The 18,379-nt window shown below is 41.5% G+C and overlaps 1 protein-coding gene across 1 annotated transcript in view; it reads left to right on the forward strand.

Annotated features, from left to right (window-relative positions):
• Positions 1-1,031: 1,031 nt before the first annotated feature.
• Soga3 (SOGA family member 3) overlaps positions 1,032-18,379 on the forward strand; it is a 44,246-nt gene continuing 26,898 nt past the window's right edge. Inside the window, exons 1-4 of the mRNA XM_028766482.1 lie at positions 1,032-1,073; positions 2,914-4,094; positions 4,557-4,781; positions 6,574-6,732. Coding sequence (XP_028622315.1) covers positions 2,994-4,094; positions 4,557-4,781; positions 6,574-6,732 — 1,485 coding nt within the window. The 5' untranslated portion in view covers positions 1,032-1,073; positions 2,914-2,993. The remainder of the gene's footprint in view (positions 1,074-2,913; positions 4,095-4,556; positions 4,782-6,573; positions 6,733-18,379) is intronic.

The following is an 18,379-nucleotide window of genomic DNA, read 5'->3' on the forward strand; positions in this document are numbered from 1 at the left end:
GGGAAGGGGAAACGTGGCGCTCAGTGCTAAGTAAATGTCAGCAAACCTCCCTGGAAGCTCATATTTATTCCAAACCACCCTGGAAGCTCCTCATATTTATTCGGTTTGCCCTAAATTAGTCCTTTTTTTCATATCTTCTCAAGAACCCTTTGTTTGTGGGACGGCGGGTCTGACGAGCATTGTCTATTCGCGGAAATGCCACCCCAGGACTCCGCCCGAGCTGGGGGTGGGGAAGGAGCCGCGCGTGGAGAGATCGACTGAGCATTAAAGTGAGTGAACAAAGAGAAGTCCCAGAAGCCCGCGCCAGCGCCTCTCAGAGCTGCATGAAGAGACTCCGCTGGGTCAAACTGAGAGTGCAGGCCGCTCCAACTGGTCTCCCAAGGAAAAGAGCTCAAGTAAATAATTGATGGAGATTGATCGGATCCGAGACAAAGCTTTGCAGGAAGCCGATGCATCCGATTTTAAGCAGTCTTGGAATCTTCTGCCAAGTACAGAAAATGGAAAAGGAAAGAGGAATTTGATGAGCCAGGCTGATAATTCTGCATCTCGGGCGTGGCTCTGGCCTTTTTATCTTTTTGCCTCCCACCCGCTACTCCGGTTCCCCATCCTCACCTTCTCTTTCCTCTTTAAGCAACCACTCCGGTTACTTCTCTCCGGTCCTCCCTTCAATCCCGCCCTCTTTTCAGCCTAGTCCAGTGAGGTCAGCTCATGAATACCGCTGCACTTCCTGGGGAGCGTCTGGCACTGCTTGGCACCCCGGGTATTGCCTGCTGCATTTACAGCCCAGCCAACCAAGCACAGCTCCCAGAGCTCTCAGTCTTTGTGGTTACGGCCTTTGTTCGGAGAAACCGAGTGGGTGTGGATCCAGTGCAAGCAAGCCTGCCCGGAGAGAAATCCGCCTACAACACTACGAAGTTGAACTTTCTCTGAAAGGTAGAAAATTAAACTCGGAGGTCTCCGGAAGACCAGGAAGAAGGCAGTGTTGTTGGTTTGCATCAACTTCCTGGAAGCAAAAGCCACCACAGAGAAATGTGATCTTCTGGATTTCTAAAGAGATGACGATGAGAAACGGGGTGGGTCCAGGGACTGATAGGATTTGAGATGAAAAGAATTGGTTTGGTCCTTACTGTAATTGCTTGGATGGAGATTTCCACTGGAGAAAGCTTTGAGATACAGTACCTTGTTACTTTCTCAGGGAACAGGTGACAGACACTAGGTGCCTTAGATTGTGGAGTTAATTAATGGAACTCAAGCTTTCTCTGAGGTTATAGTCTTGGGGGCTGGGGGTAGGCTTCAGCTGATGTCTTTCTGAGTTCCCGCGTGGTTCTACTTAGTTAAATATAACTTTATATTGTCAGTATAATTAAGTTGGGTGGCCCACATTAGTCTGACGCATGGTAAAGTAGGCCAGATGTTTTATCAGTGGGTAACTTTATTTTTTTCCTTCTGAAGTAGTCGTTGTTTATCTTTGTATTACAAAGGGAGTTGAAAAGAGATTACCGAGACAGAAAGAAAGGTGGAGAAGGTTTTGGGTACCCTTTCTTTATGAAAGGACAAATAATTACATCCTCAATTAAGATACAACAGACAGTAAGAGTAATAATGTAAGACACTGGGAAGTCATCTCTCCTACAAGGTGTGTAAGGGAAATCCACAGGCTTTTCTCTTCTTTAGTTTAAAGTGGTATGTTTATTTTGGAAAGATAACACAATGTATCTTACCATAAAGGAAGACAAACAGCCTTTAGGTTTCATGGTGTTCCATGGTTCTGTTTCAGAATTTGGCTCCATAGGAATGAGTGAGCATTTTAACATTTTTAAATTTAAGTTTTATTTTATGTGTATGGGCCTTTTGCCTGCATGCATATTTGTGTACCACATATGGACCTGGTGCCCAGGGATGACAGAAGAGGGTGTCGGGTCCCCTGGAACTGAAGTTACAGAGAGCTATGAGATGTCACATCCATGCTTGGAGCAGACCCTGTGTCCTCTGGAAGAGCAGCCAATGTTATTAACCACTCTACTATTTCTCTAGGCCCACAAGTGGACATTTTAAAGCTTCCATTCAGACATTATATACTATCTAAGGAGATGCTTCAGAAGGAAACTGCTTTTTACCTTGTACTTGTAACTTAGTCCTCCATACGTGCAGGTCAAGAAGAAGCAAGTACAGACAAATTCATCACTAAAAACTTCACAGCCTGTAGAGAGAGCTGTTCATCAAATTTTTCAACAAGTATTTTTAAGCTACTAAAATAATCTCTTTGGGTTGCCAATGACAGAATCTTGTAACTAATTTTTAATATCAGCTTTTTCTTGAGCCTGGGATTGATTTATATTCATTCTTTATATTTTCTTTTGTTTTCCATTCTAAAGGAAGTTGGCTAAAATCCTCTAAAGACAACATTAAGGGCTGGGGTAGAACAAGAAAAGTGTCATTTATCCACGGTAAATCGTCTCTAGAATCTTACATTGTAACCTTGTTTCTTTAATTGACAACTGGGAATACTAATTAAATAACACCCCCTCACCCACACACACATTAAACTAAGTTTAAAATACAGATTTTATGTCGAAGGAAGTCATTTAAAAACTATAATATCTAAACACTACCCTCCCCTCATTTCCTTCACTTTCATTTCTTTCTGAACCTATGTCTCACCCTTCCTGGTACAGGGTACCTAGGGAATGCAAGTTTTAGCTGCCTTCGGATCCATTTGGCTGAGGTGGAGTAAAATGGAGACAGTACCACTTTGGGCAAAGTGAGAACTAACATCCTTGAATCTTTTACTTAGTCAAAGCTTCCATCAAATGTCTGGTTTCGAATCTGATAATTCTCTCTAGCTTCTCTTGCACAGCACATTGCAGCAGTGTAAACATACTATATATTTTTCTTCTTTTATTTCCATCCCAGCTGACACAGGAAGGAGAGAAGAGGATGATCTAGACATGGACTCTTCCAAGTGGCATCCAGTAGGTTCTTTCTAGACTGCCATGAGTCAGCCACAGTCCGGGGGCGCTGCCCCAGCCGCAACCTCAGCTTCTGCCGCCGCCGCCGCAGCCACGGAGGCTCGCATGCACCCGGAGGGTAGCAGCAGGAAGCAGCAGAGAGCTCAATCACCAGCTAGGCCTAGGGACAATTCTCTCCGACAGGCCGCCGGGGCCACGCGGTCGCCGCTTGGGGTTGGCCCCAAACTCAATTCTGTTCGGCAGCAGCAGCTGCAGCAGCAGCTACAGCAGGGTAACAAGATAACCAGTCGGGGCGCCTCGGGGGCTGGCTCTAGGGGATACGGAGGCGGGGCGGAGAAGGCCGCGCCCGCGGTACCCAAAGGGGCTGCTCTCGGAGCTGTCCAGCCCGCGCCTGGTGCTGAAGGGTCCCCCGCGGCGATCCTGGCCTCTGTGAGCTGCAAGAGGTCCGGACCGCCGGAGGAGCCACCCCGGGAGATAGAATCGGGGCCCCCGAAAGTCGGGGAACCCCCTCCGCTCGGGGGAGGAGGAGGGGGCGGGGTAGGAGGAGGAGCCGGTGGTGGCCAGGGGGACCGGGAGGGGGGCGCTCCGCAGCCGCCGCCGCCGCCCAGGGGTTGGCGAGGGAGAGGCGTCCGTGCATCGCAGAGGGGTAGCAGCGGCGGGGAGGGAGTCTCCCCTTTGCCACCCACCGGTGCTACGAGCAGAAACCCCGGCCCAGGCAGCAAGAACTCCGGTAGCGGCGGCACAGGGGGCGGCAGCGGTGGTGGAGGGAGCTACTGGAAGGAGGGATGTCTGCAGTCTGAGCTCATCCAATTCCATCTCAAGAAGGAGCGGGCTGCAGCGGCGGCGGCCACGGCTCAGATGCACACTAAAAACGGCGGCGGCGGTAGCCGCAGTTCCCCGGTCGCCGGCGCTCCTGCCATCTGTGAGCCCCTTGTGGTTCCCTCCTCTTCTTCAATGGCGGCTGCCGCCGAGGGCCCCCAGCAGAGCGCAGAGGGCAGCGGCAACGGCGGGGCCATGCAGGCGGCTGCTCCCCCTTCGTCCCAGCCACACTCTCAGCAGCTCCAAGAGCAGGAAGACATGCAAGAGGAGATGGAGAAGCTGCGGGAAGAGAATGAGACTCTCAAGGTGAGAAAGAGAGGGGGTGGGACCCGAATGGGGGAGGGGAAGTGCGGGGCCTCCGATGATTAGGGCGTGTCCCAGCAGGGTTGGAAGGCTGCTAACCTTTGAGGGCCACACGAAGGGAGGGAAACTAGGAAGATGGGGACCAGGCGTGGTCCACGGCCTGCTCCTAATTTGAGTCAGAACTAATACTGTTGTATTTGAAGCCAAAGCTAAGCTTTCGTTTACCCAATTATCATGATTTGCCCCACTTTCTCCCAGGCAGGAAAAGCTAGAGTAATAGAACGAAAGACAGGCCTGAACTAGGCCTGGTTTTACGGATTTTGCTTTCAGCTCCCTGTCAGTCCTGTCTTGTGCAGAGGGAGGCAAGAAAACTGGGATTTGGGAGTAGGGATGGGACGTACATGGTGCGTATCTGAAGGACTAGCGGCAAGACTGGTTGTGACCCATGGCCTGTCACTGTCTCAGAACGAGATCGATGAGCTGAGGACTGAGATGGACGAGATGAGGGATACTTTCTTCGAGGAGGATGCCTGTCAACTGCAGGAAATGCGCCATGAGTTGGAGAGAGCCAACAAAAACTGCCGGATTCTGCAGTACCGCCTCCGCAAAGCCGAGCGCAAAAGGCTCCGCTACGCGCAGACTGGGGAAATTGATGGCGAGCTGTTGCGCAGCCTGGAGCAGGATCTCAAGGTCTACCGCGGGGGTGGGGTGGGGGAGGGCAAGGGCCAGGGCCAGGGCGCGATAGGGTCGATGAGTGGAGACTTTGGAGGGCTCTTTGCATTAAAAGGGCCTCACTGAAGGATGGCAAAGGGCATTAGTTTCCATGCGTTCAGCACAAAATATTAGCATCTGGGAAGGGAAAGGAAGGAAATATTCAGTTTAGTGGGGGTAGGGAAGATGTCTCTTGGGAGTAACTCTTCCCGAAGTAATAACAGGGCGCCTCCCTCCTGGGCTGAAACAAGGCCATGGTAAAGCAGATGCTACAGGGCCTGGACTCCAGTGATCTAGCTTCCAGTGATGTACTTCCGGTGAAGGCCAGGTGGAACCAGGCATCCAAGAGTAGCAGTGTGAATTACTGTGGAGTACTGACGTCCAAAATAGGAACAGCACTGAGAAAATAGTTAAGGTCCCTTTCCTCAGCTTTTACCCAGGATTCTTCCCCATCAGCACTCACCACTTCTGTAACTCCCTGAAAAGCAGCCTGTCTAAATAGCAAACCATTTGAAGAAAGAGAGTGAATCAGAAGAAAACATCTTGTTTTCAAATGAAGTTGCCCATTCAGAACGTATCCCAGAGGACAGGCTACCAGACAGCTCAGAGCCTGTAGTAGAGTCTTTCACGGAGTGCTCTCTCTTCATTTTGAAAACAGGCAGATTTATTCACAAGGCAAACTAGACACTGACAACCAAATATACTTTTAACTATATTAACTTCATCGATACACAAGTCTTGGCAAACATCTTACAGAAGTCCTTGCTCCATTCTTTTGGTTTGCTTTGGAATCCGTCTTGACTCATCGGAATCTGTAGCATTGCTACATATAATACTGACTGATTTCGAGGAAAAATTCTGTGAGGTAGAGATTATACTTTTAGGTGCACAAATGGCACTTTTTAAAAAATGAGTATTAGTATTTTGCATGCCTGCACCCTACATGAGTACTTGGTGCCCTTGGAAGCCAGAAAAGGCCATAGCATCTGAAAATTGAACAAAGAACCATTTAGAAAAGCATTCAGTGCTCTTAACCACTTAGGTACCTCTCCAACCCCAACCAACAGAACCTTTTCCATAAGTTCTATGCATATACCCGGGCCTTGTAACAAGCTCAGCAATAGCCAAGTTCCCTCCGTCCAACTTAAACCAGAACTGGTTGTGTCCTGAGCCTCTAACACTAGGTGCTCAGCATACCTTCAAAGCCCTATAATTTTCAAGAAAATTTCAAAAGTTGGGGTAAAAATACATACTAGTAAAACAAAAAGGAATCTCAAAAACTAGAATATTTCTAAACCTAAGTACTTGGAACTTGCTAGAGTTATAAGGAAAAGAGCAAGACCAACTACCCAGCAGTTAAAACTGTCTTTCTCCATTTTCAGTGGGAACCATAGTGGGAGCATATAGCTCATGGTGTTACTGTAAAACTAAGGCAGATATCTTAAATCTATCTATAGCTGAACATGAAATAGAACACATGTGATTCTGATGTAGTGAAATTAAGGGATGAAGTCAACCCAGATCATCTGACTACCTGTTTAGCGTAGAGCCTTGAACATCTTCCTTAATATGTCCCCAATCTATGAAGCAGGTATAGCAATAGCATCTATCCCATGGAAGTGCTGTGAGGATCAAGTGATTGCTACATGTGAATGACTTACAGATGAGGCATTTGGAAAACTGTCACTAAGGAAGTACTCTGGAAATACTAGCTCTTTATGCCTTCAATATGGATAAATTATATTTTATATTTACAAACACATCATTTTAGGTTGCAAAGGATGTATCTGTGAGACTTCACCATGAATTGGAAAATGTGGAAGAGAAAAGGACAACAACAGAAGACGAAAATGAGAAACTGAGGCAGCAGCTTATAGAAGTTGAAATTGCAAAGCAAGCCTTACAGAATGAACTGGAAAAAATGAAGGAGGTTAGTATCTGGCTGTTTCCTGGTTCACTGTGTTAGTTCTGCTCTTCAGAACAGAATCTCAAGGATGAACATCACTGATAAAGTTATTCTTTCCTGATTCAACTTGTCATTCCACTCAATACAGTAAGGGATAGAAGATTTCATACTAACAAGTGAATAGTAAAGAAAATGCTCTCCCCTGAACTTTTAATGTCACTTACTGTGTGCTACAAGCAGCTATAAGCTGCTTGTGTTGTTGGAATGTGTGAGAATTATGTACTACACTATTACACACAGACACACGTGATATAGACAAGGGTTACGTGATGATTTTGTTAGTTGAGGGGAACAATTTTGTGAGAGAGATTATCGCTGTGTTCCTAGAACAATAAAGTTCTGGAATGGGCAGGGCTGTAAAGGCCTTTCAGTCTATTCCAACCATTAGTTGGGTTTGTCTTGCATACATGAGATAGTTGCATATGAAATATATACATACATGCATAAGTATGTGTTATCTTAAACAATAATGGCAATTTTGGTAAAGAGTTTCAAAATTTTATTGTGTTTCTGGGGAAGGAGAGAATGAAGTAGGTAAATGGTTTAATTTTCAAAGGCTGCATTCATAAAATACCAGATATTTTGCTTTCTCACTATCCTGGAGACCAAAGGTGCAAGAGCAAGGTTCCAGCAGGATTGGTGTCTTCTAAGGGCCATGAGGGAAGGATCTGGCCTAAGCCTTCCTCCTTAGGTTGTTGATAATCAACTTCATGCCCCCATGGCAGGCTTCCTACCAAGAAGGTAGCTAATGGTGTCTATATGCACGTCACACCTCATTCACTAGAGCGCTCTCTCTCCCTCCCTCCCTCCCTCCCCCCCCCCCTCCCCCCCCCTCTCTCTCTCTCTCTCTCTCTCTCTCTCTCTCTCTCTCTCTTCCCCACCTTGCGCCACCACCCCACCATGTGTGTTTGTGTGTGTATATATTGTATAGATATTTGTGGAAGTCAGAAGTCAACCTCAGATAGAAATTTTCATTTCTCAGAATCTATCTACCTTGTTTGTTGAGACAGTTTTTCTCACTGGCATCTATGACTGGAGGACTAGGCTAGGCTGGCTAGCCAGGAAGCTCCAGGAATCCATATCATTTTACTGCCTCAAAGCAAGGCTTACAGACATGCAGTACCACACTCAGGCTCATGATGTGATGCTAAGAATATAACTCAGGTACTCTGGTTATCACCTTACTGTCTAATTTATTTCCCCAACACCAAATGCTTCCTATTTATAAGCACACAAGTCATATTAGACTGAAGTCTACACTAATCACTTTCCTTTCAATTGCATGACTTTGTAAAAAAAAATTTCCAAATAATTTTCTCTAATCTAGCAATCATCTTGTAACTGGGAATTAAGAGTTTAACATTCATTTGAGGAAGAAAGTAAAGGAAGATCACCTTAGTGTGGACAAGTGAGAGTCCAGTGTCATTCTCATGAGGCCTCTTCCTGTTTATGTGTGAATTTTTTTGATTGGAGGGAAGCCTTCCTGGTCTTTGTCTACACCATCAAAAACATTCAAGTAAAAACAAACCTTATTTGATTGCCAGGGATAAAAGAGAAATACCATGTAATTTGGTGTCATGTGACTATTTCTCAAGAGGATATTCTGAAACTTGTGTTTAAGAATAGCTTATATTGAGGAATTTGGAGATGGCTCGGTGCATGAAATATTCACTGGGCAAACATGAAGACGTGAGTTCAGATCCCCAACCCTCCTGTGAAGCCACGCAGGCCATGACATTCATCATGTATCAGTGACTCCAGTGCTGAGAGGGCAAAGACAGGCAGATTCTGGGGCCTCAATAGACAGTAAGCCTAGATGATACAGGGAGATCCAGGTCCAGGAAGAGGCCATGTACCTCAATAGAAGGTGGAAAGGGATAGAGGAAGACACTGAACACTAGCTTCCAATCTTCATATGCCCCCATGTGAACACATACACAAGTGCACATGAAACAGAATGGTATAAGGGTTTTCTGATTTTCATCCTGTGTTCTGAAAAGAGGAAAATGCTCATGGACCCATCCACTAGCTAAACAGATAGGCCATCCTGAATCCTAAAATAAAAATCACTTCCCTGTGATGCTTGCTTTCTCAAAGATTCTGGCTCTCAATTAGGAAAATGTGGGTACAGTACCAGACAGTGGGGGCTTGAAAGATAATCCATATTCACCAAAAAATAAGTAGATCTCAAGCTCAGTCTCTGATTAAATGAGGTAGTCCTGAAGTCTAGAGAATTTAGCAGAATTTCTGCAAGATACCAGCTTTCTTTATTATGTGTGGGGTCCATATGTTTATGTTCATTTGTGTGCAGGTGCATTCACCTACATTTGTGTGTGTGTGTGGAGGTCATAGGTCAACATCAGGTATTTCCCTTTCTTGGTCTCTAGCTCAAATTTTGAATGAGTGTCTCTCACTGAATCTGGATGGAGCTCACTGTTTTGGCCAGGCTGCAGAGGCAGGAGATCTTATTGTCTCTGTCATTCCTCCCACAAATGCTGAGATTGCAGTTGTATGTTGTCAGGTTTGACTTTTATGTAGCTGCTGGAGATTTGAATTCAGGATCTTATGCTTGTTCAACAGACACTTTGGTCACTGAACAAATTTGGTCTTCCCATCCCAGGACATTAGCTCTTAAAAATACCATTTTACTAAAAAAATCATAATAATAATACTAGAAAATGTGTATTGGGAGGAGGGAGGAAAAGTTGATGTTAGAGAAAGACACATATGACTTATAGAAATGTAGAAAATACTAAATATAATAAGGAAAATGAAAAATAATCAGGCAGGCATAACCATCTGCCATAGGCTGACTTCAGAGTGTCAGGAAAGCACCTGTAAGAAACTTAGTTTAAAAGTCAGAAATATCTTATTCAAATAAGGAATTCAAATTTGCAACGATGTTTTTATTGTCTAAGAGAGCAATGTTAAAACTGATCTCCAGGCTGGTAAGGTGCCTTAGGAAATAAAGGCACTTGCTTCTAAGCCTGACACAATCCGAATTTGAGTCTCAGAACTTACATCTTAAAAGGAGAGGACCAACTCCCTAAAATTGCTCCCTGAGTTCCATCTGTGGTCTGTGACTTCCACGATAGATAGATAGATAGATAGATAGATAGATAGATAGATAGATAGATAGATAGATAGATAGATGAAGCAATAATAAAAATAAAGTTATCTTATAGAATGGAGCTAATAACCATCAGCTTTCTTATTTGTAAAGTGAAGATATTTAGATACTGAGAATTAACCATGTGAACTAGAAGCCATTTGTGTCACTCTGCGCACAGAGAAAAACAGAGCTGTGTCAAATTCTGAGGAAAAGACAGTAGTAATAGAGTAAAATCATGAAATATTAAATAAAGGCAGTATTCTAATCCTACGATTTTAGCTGCGTGTGTGAATCCGTACAAATGCTGAACAGTGCTCCTAAGACCAATAAACCATCTGCTAAAGTTTGGAACCATTTACTAAAACTTTAACTAGCTTCAAGGGTATTGACCAATTCTCTCAGAGCTGGTGGCTGCACACCGTCCTGTGCACCTGCATACATTTCATCTGTTTGTTGTCTCCCTCTGAGAGGTTGGAGTGGCCACTTGGGAGTAAGAATTGAGAAGCAGGATGAGGGGAATTGGCTTAGGCTCTTGCAATTTGTTCCTTATATTGAAACAGCTGATATTCTGTCAACTGTAAACAAGAGGGGCCTCTTAAAATCTGCCTTCGAACCTTAATAGCATTCTTGTCCCCATTATGAAACATTGATTTTCCTGTAGCAGTATGCCTTCTTCCTGGAGTAAAATGCTTTTACCTTTCTATCACCCAGAGAAAGTGACAGGCTGACTTTCAGCATCATGAAGGATCACAGCAATATATATAGAGTTTGGTGAAAGTTATTGCACACAAACAAGGATCCCTTTGACTGTCACGATCGGTTTGTGCACACATAAGATAAAGCTAGGGCTTGGTAGGAGACTCTGTACATGTTCTCTGGGTTGGGTGAGTTTTTGTCCATGTGAGACCAATTGCTTCCCTTCATGGAGTTTTCCTGCTGTTATTAGAGGTAGCATCATTTTTGGTACTTAAAAGCTTCTTATGATCATAATGAGGGAGGACATCTTCCTAGGTCATTTTTAATGGCCACAGTTTGAAAAACAGTTCATAACAAAAGTCATTTAAAGAAGAACAAAAAAATGAGCTGGTGGTGCAAAGCGTTCACTGCATCTTTATATTTCAGAACCTCTAATTAGTTTTGTTGTTTCTTCTCTCAGTCTTACATAAGAAGCTTAGAGAAAATAATTTTCTTAAAATCTTCCACTTTTGGCTCTAGAAGACTCTTAACCAGCTAGTTGCAGGAGCAACATTTGCATTGGGGACTTTTATTTTCTGTGTTTATATATCCTATCTATTATAATAAGCATTCATCATGAAACACAGAAATAATTAACACTATAAATTTTAGCAGAAGCATCACTGTTCTTTTAATACATTGTGAAAATAGCCATACATCTGATGATTTTAACACATGGGGCATTTTAATAGATAAGTTTATGCCTTATATGTTTACAATTTTGTATGCACTTTCTTATATAAAATTAGGTTCTGCTATTAACTATAGCAGATTGGTTTTGGTAGATCACATTTGCATACGTTATAAGGTGTAGAAAGGTGGTATCACTGACAGGATTGCCTATGATACAGTTTTAATGGGGAATTTATCAACATATGATTATTTTCTGCTTGTCCTGGTGGCTTATTAAAATCAGGAAAATGGGAGGGCTGCCGAAAGGGCTCCTTGGTTCAGGACACCTGCTGCTTTTGAAGAGGACTTGGGTTTAGTTCCCAGCACCTACATAATGTCTCACAACCACCTGTAATTCCAGTTGCAAGGAGTTCAATGTCCCTCTGACCTCCTTGGTCTTCTGTACACAGTGCACAAACACACACTTACTCACATACACATATACATACATATACACATACCCATAAAATAAATATCTTTCATACTTAATGTTGTTGAAATGACCATTATTTTTAAACATATGAGTTCTTTTTCTAGTCATAGCTAATAGTTTATTGAAAAGCATAGAAGAGAATAATAAATTTAAAAAGGCTCTGCTGGGGAAGCTTTGGGAAGCCTGTCTTCCAAAAAGCTATTATTTGTTGTCAATGAATTTTTTTCATTGCATTTTATTTGTTTTGTCCTCTTTCATGTATGCATATGCTCAAGTCATAGCACCCAGGCAGAGGTCAGAGGACAACTGGTAGGCATTGATTTCCTTTCTACCATGTGGGTCCCAGTGATTAAACTTCTCTCATCAGGTGTGGCAGTAGGTGCCTTTACCTGCTGAGTCATGTCCCACAAGTGTGAACAAATTCTCAAAACTATGTTCATTGAGGAATTATAAATTTTAATGGATCTTTTAAGTGAAATCACCTATGTAGTAACATATACTCAGAAGAAGCTTCCAAACTTGGTCTTAGGCAAGTGACTTCTTTCCCAGTTGTCAAGCAGAAGTAATGTTAGTTCTTAGATAAAACAATAGTATATTATTTTGTGATTACACTGAATACTTCAGTTATTTTTTTTATATTTATATATAAATTACAGAATTGCTATATAAAAGTTATGTCTATTTACATAAAAGTACTAACCCCACACCCTCAAGCATACACACACAGTTGATCAGATTCCAGTTCTTCATTTGGTTGGAATTTTAACCTTATATATGGGAAGCAGTAAAGCTTTGCATAAGCACAAAGTTTATGGACTAATGACATGACTCAGTGGCAAAGCAGTTAGTCCTCATGCCCAAGGGCTGTCTTAGTCAGGGTTTCTATTCCTGCACAAACATCATGACCAAGAAGCAAGCTGGGGAGGAAAGGGTTTATTCAGCTTACACTTCCACATTGCTGTTCATCACCAAAGGAAGTCAGGACTGGAACTCAAGCTGCTCAGGAAACAGGAGCTGATGCAGAGGCCATGGAGAGATGTTACTTACTGGCTTGATTCCCCTGCCTTGCTCAGCTTGCTTTCTTATAGAACCCAAAATTACCACCCCAGGGATGGCACTACACACAATGGGCCCTCCCACCTTGATTACTAATTGAGAAAATGTCTTACAGCTGGATCTCAGGGAGGAATTTCCTCAACTGAAGCTCCTTTCCCTGTGATAACTCCAGCTTGTGTCAAGCTGATACACAAAACCAGTCAGTACAAGGTCCAAACATCACAGAAAGAGAAGGAATAGGAAGGGAAGGAAGAGCAAGTGGAAGGGTAGAGAGGGAAAGGGAGGAAGAAGAGAAGGAAGGGGAAGGAAGTAGAAGGGGAGGGGAGGAAAGAAAAAGGAAAGAGATGGGAGGGAAAAGGAATTTCACTTAATTCAGCAAACTCTTTGTGAGCACACCACCACTTTCCATCTTAAATTCCCATTGACCTGAATGTTTAAAAACATAATGTGTGGGCTGAAGATATGGCTCAGCACATACGAATACTGACTGCTCTTCCATAGGTCCTGAGTTCAATTCCCAGCAACCACATGGTGGCTCCCAACCATCTGTAACCAAATGCAGTGCCCTCTTTTGGTATGTCTGAAGACATATATTCACATACATAAAATAAATATATAAATCTTTTAAAAAATCAATTTCAGAATCAAAAAGACTAGAGTTTGAAAAAAGAAAAAACCCATAATGGGCATCATCATGCAATAGATATGCCTGAAGATCTGCTGAATTTGCTAATAAGATGTATTTATGAGCCCTGAGTCTCTACTTCAGACCAGTTGGACACAGTCTAAGAGCCCTGAGCTGTGCTTTGAATGACCCATCCCTGAGAGTGCAAGTCAGCAGTTATAGAAAAATCTCATTACAATAACTAATATATAGTTAAAGGTTGTTTATAGGTCTGACTTCTACATCCAGCTTGGTTTTCATAAGTGAATTATAAATATCATGATAAAGCTAGTCAACAATTGAAACAAAGGTTTAAAAGCAAAAGTTCAGAGAAGATGAAAGTAAATCTCTGCCCAAGGGATGCATACTGTGAGTTTCACAGCAATGGAAGAGGAAAGGTTGAAAAGAACTTGTTTCCCAGCAATGGCCAGATTTGGAGGCAACACTTAGGTGCTAAGAACTGTTGATTATTTTACACAGCCAGTATGGATGGATAAGCTTTCTAAACAATGCTTGCTTTTCCGCTACATGACTACATGAGCCTTAAATTAGGAACTAAAAGTTTTCAGAAAATAAATCAGGTATCTTCTCATGACTCACTAATTTGAGTGTGATTGATTAGAAAATGCTTATGTTCTGGAGTCTGGAAACCATATTTCTTATGACAAATACCTGAATTTTATAGAGCTAGATCTCTTTATTTACAAGTACATAAATTAAACTGAGTATTCTCAAAAGTCCTTATAAATGCCCCTTATAAAGGGCATCTGTATTCTCCTGTGAACTACTATGATGATGGGTAAAGTTGAATTTATTACTGAGTTAGTTACCTTGCTGTGACAAAGCATCCAACAGAACCCAAATAAGGGAAGAGTGGTTTATTTTTGGCCTAGAGTTCCAGGGGACACAGTCTGTGATGGCAGCAGGAGCTCAGAGTGTCAGTTTGCAGCTCATCTATAATCAGAAAGAAGAGACTAAGGCTGCTTGTGATCATCTTAACTTTCTCCTTTTAATTCAATCCAGGACCCGAGGTACCATAGTTAGAGTGTGTCTTCCCATCCCACTGTAATCTAGATAATCTCTCACAGATGTGTCTCAGTGCTCGCCTTCTAGATAACATCAAACTGGCAATTCTTTCCAGTCAAACTGGCAATTCTTTCCAGTTTCTCACCATTCTAATTTTCCTTGGGTTTGCATGTATGACAAACATAAACCTCATATACAATGGGCCTCTATTAAGAATCTTGTCATCATCTACTGAATTCCAAGTCTTTAACTGAAAGCTACATACTATAGGTGGTGCCTTTAGACTTTGGGGCAGTATTAGGTTCACATTTGGTGTTCCCCACAGGCTCATGCCTGAATGCTTCATCCCTGACTGACAGTGCTATTTAAGGAGAATCTGAAAATGTCAGAGGTTAAGCCTAGCAAGAAAATTAGGTGAGGGGAAATTTATTTTTCAGAGTGCTGCCTGGTTCCCAGCCGCCTCCCCCTCACATGCTACTCTCTGTGCATAAGACTAACAGCCTCCTGAGCCACATTCTCCCTCTTCCATGGAGTTTCCCAAACATACTTGGCAAAGTATCCATGAATTCGGCACTCTGAAATCATAAGCTCCAATAGATCTTTCCTCTCTTGACCTGTTTCTATTAGGTATTTTGTCACAGCAAATAACAGGCAATAATTAATAGTTTTGTTCTCTACTGGATCCATTTACTATGGTCAATCTTGGCACCAGAGAAATTCTTTTGTGTACTACTAGAATGGTCAGAATGTAACATATTGTATATCTTTAATTCTTTTTTATATAGATAAAAATGCACACAATTTTGATTTTAACAAACATGAATTACTGTTTTATATATATATATATATATATATATATATATATATACATATATGTATATATATATATATATATATACATGCATATATACATAAAATACATATTTACAAGGGCTATCAGATATTGTCATCATGGAGATAGTCTATGCACTCACGTTAATCATTTTATGGAATAAAATAATTATGGGAATGACAGATTTTAATGAATGATGCCTTGACAGCTAATTAGTATTCCAAATAATTTGATGTCCATGATGTCAGAAGATTTTCGTAAGAACATCCAGGTTGAGTTCTCTGAGATCAAGGTCCAGACTTCTTGTATTCTCTATAGATTTCTCAACACCCAGTTTTGTAGCAGGCTATAGACAATTTGACCATCTTTATTTGTAATATGATAACTTGTATTTCATAGTTATTATTTCTTTTTGTTTGTTTGTCTTGGTTCTGTTGTTTTGAAACCATGTTTTGTATACCCTAGGCTGCCTTTAAACTCACTATGTAGCCGAGGATGCCCTTGAACCTCTGACCCTCCTACTTCCAGTTCTTAAGTGCCAGAATTACAGACATGTACTGATCAGCCTGCTTATACTTAATTTTAATGTAGTTTTCACATGTTGTAATAAAAATTCCCTCAGACTTGGTTGAGTTTATCTTCACTATTTCCATAGCAACCAGAGGACAGCCTGACACAAACCTGATGAACAATAAGTAATTATGAATAACAAAAATTATAAAATTGTAATTAAGACATATGTTTTATAAACAGAACAAAACCAACCAACCAAACAAAATAACATCAGAACAGTGAATCAAAATAAAACTGTTTCTATGGAGCCTAATGTATTACAGACAGGATGAGAAGAGAGCTAGTGGATAAATGCAGCCTCACCTGCTCCGCTTTCCTGCCCCACGACTCTGCATGCTGAAGAGCAGAGAAAGGCGCTGCTCATCAAATGTACCAGAGCACAAGGTGTGCTAGGTTGTTCCATAGCATTAGTGACTCCACAGCTAAAGAGGAGGGTGCTGAGAAGATGAACTTGATGCCATAGGAGCATTTGTTAGCTGTCGGAATCTTGTTAGAAGTCGCAATTCACTTGGTTCCTTGGTCCCTTAAATCCCACACTGCTTTGCAACAGATAACACACAATTCCATTAAATATTAAGAAGTATTTTCTAAATTAAACTTTCAATTATTTTGGCAATTTTTAGATTTGACTGCATTTTAAGAGATATACAAATATTTATTTGATGTTTTAAAGAGATGTACAATTATTTATTTGATGCTTGTAATAGATATACAGTTATTTATTTGACCTTTTAAAATATAATTCCTTTTTTTTAACATTCTCTGGTCATTTAAACTGATCTTTATACAGATGGTAAATGACATTTTAAGATGACATTTAAAGATGCCATTAAGCTTCCCTCCTGACATTTTCCACTTTATACTTACATATTTCAGTTAATAAAGCCATTTATATTCAGCATTATTCAGCTTAGAAGCATTTAAAAGAATTCAAAGTACCCTGCTCTCATCTGCTCAGTTGTTTCCAATGGTCCAGCCAGTTAATCATAAAACAAATGCCTCATAAAATTAGCTCTGTTACCTTTTCTTTTCTTTACAAAGTTTCTATCCCATTGGCTAAGAATCTTAAATCATAGCATAAATAATTATAGAGCCTATTTGCATGGTATTGCATTGCTAAACATTGACAGTTTGTATGAAGGTATATCTATCCTCTGCCTCCTTGCACATGGAAGTAAGATTTCAGACCATGATCCACATATTTAAACTTAGGAAAATCTCACCTGGAAGGTATTCTCTCCCAAAGATATTTATAGTTGTTAGAGGTCTGGTTAAGTATAAATTAGAATAACTGTATTTTATAAGGACTCTATTGGTAGTTATCCTGTTTTTAGTTCTACTGCTATTAACTGTAAGAATTTTGGTTTTTCTTATAATATATATTTATATAATTTTCAGCTTTCTCAATTTGTGAACTTAAAAATGAAGTAAGGAATTAAAAAGTCAGGTCATTCAGACCCTGAGACCATAAACCAGACTTCATTAATACAAAGAGGTGCCTCAGCTAAGCTAGCTAGTGCTAAGTTCACTGTTAGAGTACATGGCTTCAGTTTCAAGCCATCTTTGCTTTCATATGCCATTATATAGCCATCTAAAAATCCTATGGTAGTACTTAATGACTTTCAACCCCAGTCTCTATACAACTGAACTGTAAACAATATTTTTGCATTTGTTTTCCAGAAAAACTTAGAGACACTATCTCTTCTGGAACACTGACAAAAGTTGTCATTAGTAAACATCATACGGAATTGGCATATTGAAATTATTGAACTGAAAATAATGGTTCTCTTATTATTGACTCAAATTTTGTTTTAGCTCTGGGATTGTGCTTGCAATGAGCAAATGTGAGTTTAGTGATGAATGCAGATTTAAGAGAATCAAGTAGGGCTCAGCAGGCAGTTGGAGAAAATCAACAATATCTGGATACCATTGTCACTCCGATAGACAGATAGGTGATTGATTGTTAGATATGGATGGATGGATGGATGGATGGATGGATGGATGGATGGATGGATGGTAGGGTGAGCAAGCTGTGGAAACAGCATTAAAGATGCAGTGGCAGCTGATCTATGGAGAATGTATACCTGGTGGTATCTGTTGACTGTTGACTGACTAAGAGGGACTTAGCTTCTACTTTTTATGTAGTGTTGAAGGGATGTAGACATGAGAAATATCCTGCCCCACGTCACCTCCTACCTTCTGACCTCAGCATTCCCGCCAGTGACTTTGTTGGTTGAATCCAAGTTTGAGTGACTGAGGCTGGGGACTTGGAAGACTCTCCCTACCCTTTCTGACCTCCAGTGAACAGTGCTTAGATTGTCTTCCTGTAGCACAGAACAATGCAGAGAAAGAAGAAGACATATCTTGGTAATTACAAAGAGAATAACAAAATCAGAGATTAATGCCTGGGCATATATGCATGATCATCTTTGCTTATAGTATATCCAAACTATGAAAGTTCTAAATCAGAAGGCATTTGTTCATTTCAAAAGAGCCTTGTTGTGCTAC

Source organism: Grammomys surdaster, unplaced genomic scaffold (assembly GCF_004785775.1).
Source record: "Grammomys surdaster isolate TR1022 unplaced genomic scaffold, NIH_TR_1.0 168, whole genome shotgun sequence".
Taxonomy (NCBI): domain Eukaryota; kingdom Metazoa; phylum Chordata; class Mammalia; order Rodentia; family Muridae; genus Grammomys; species Grammomys surdaster.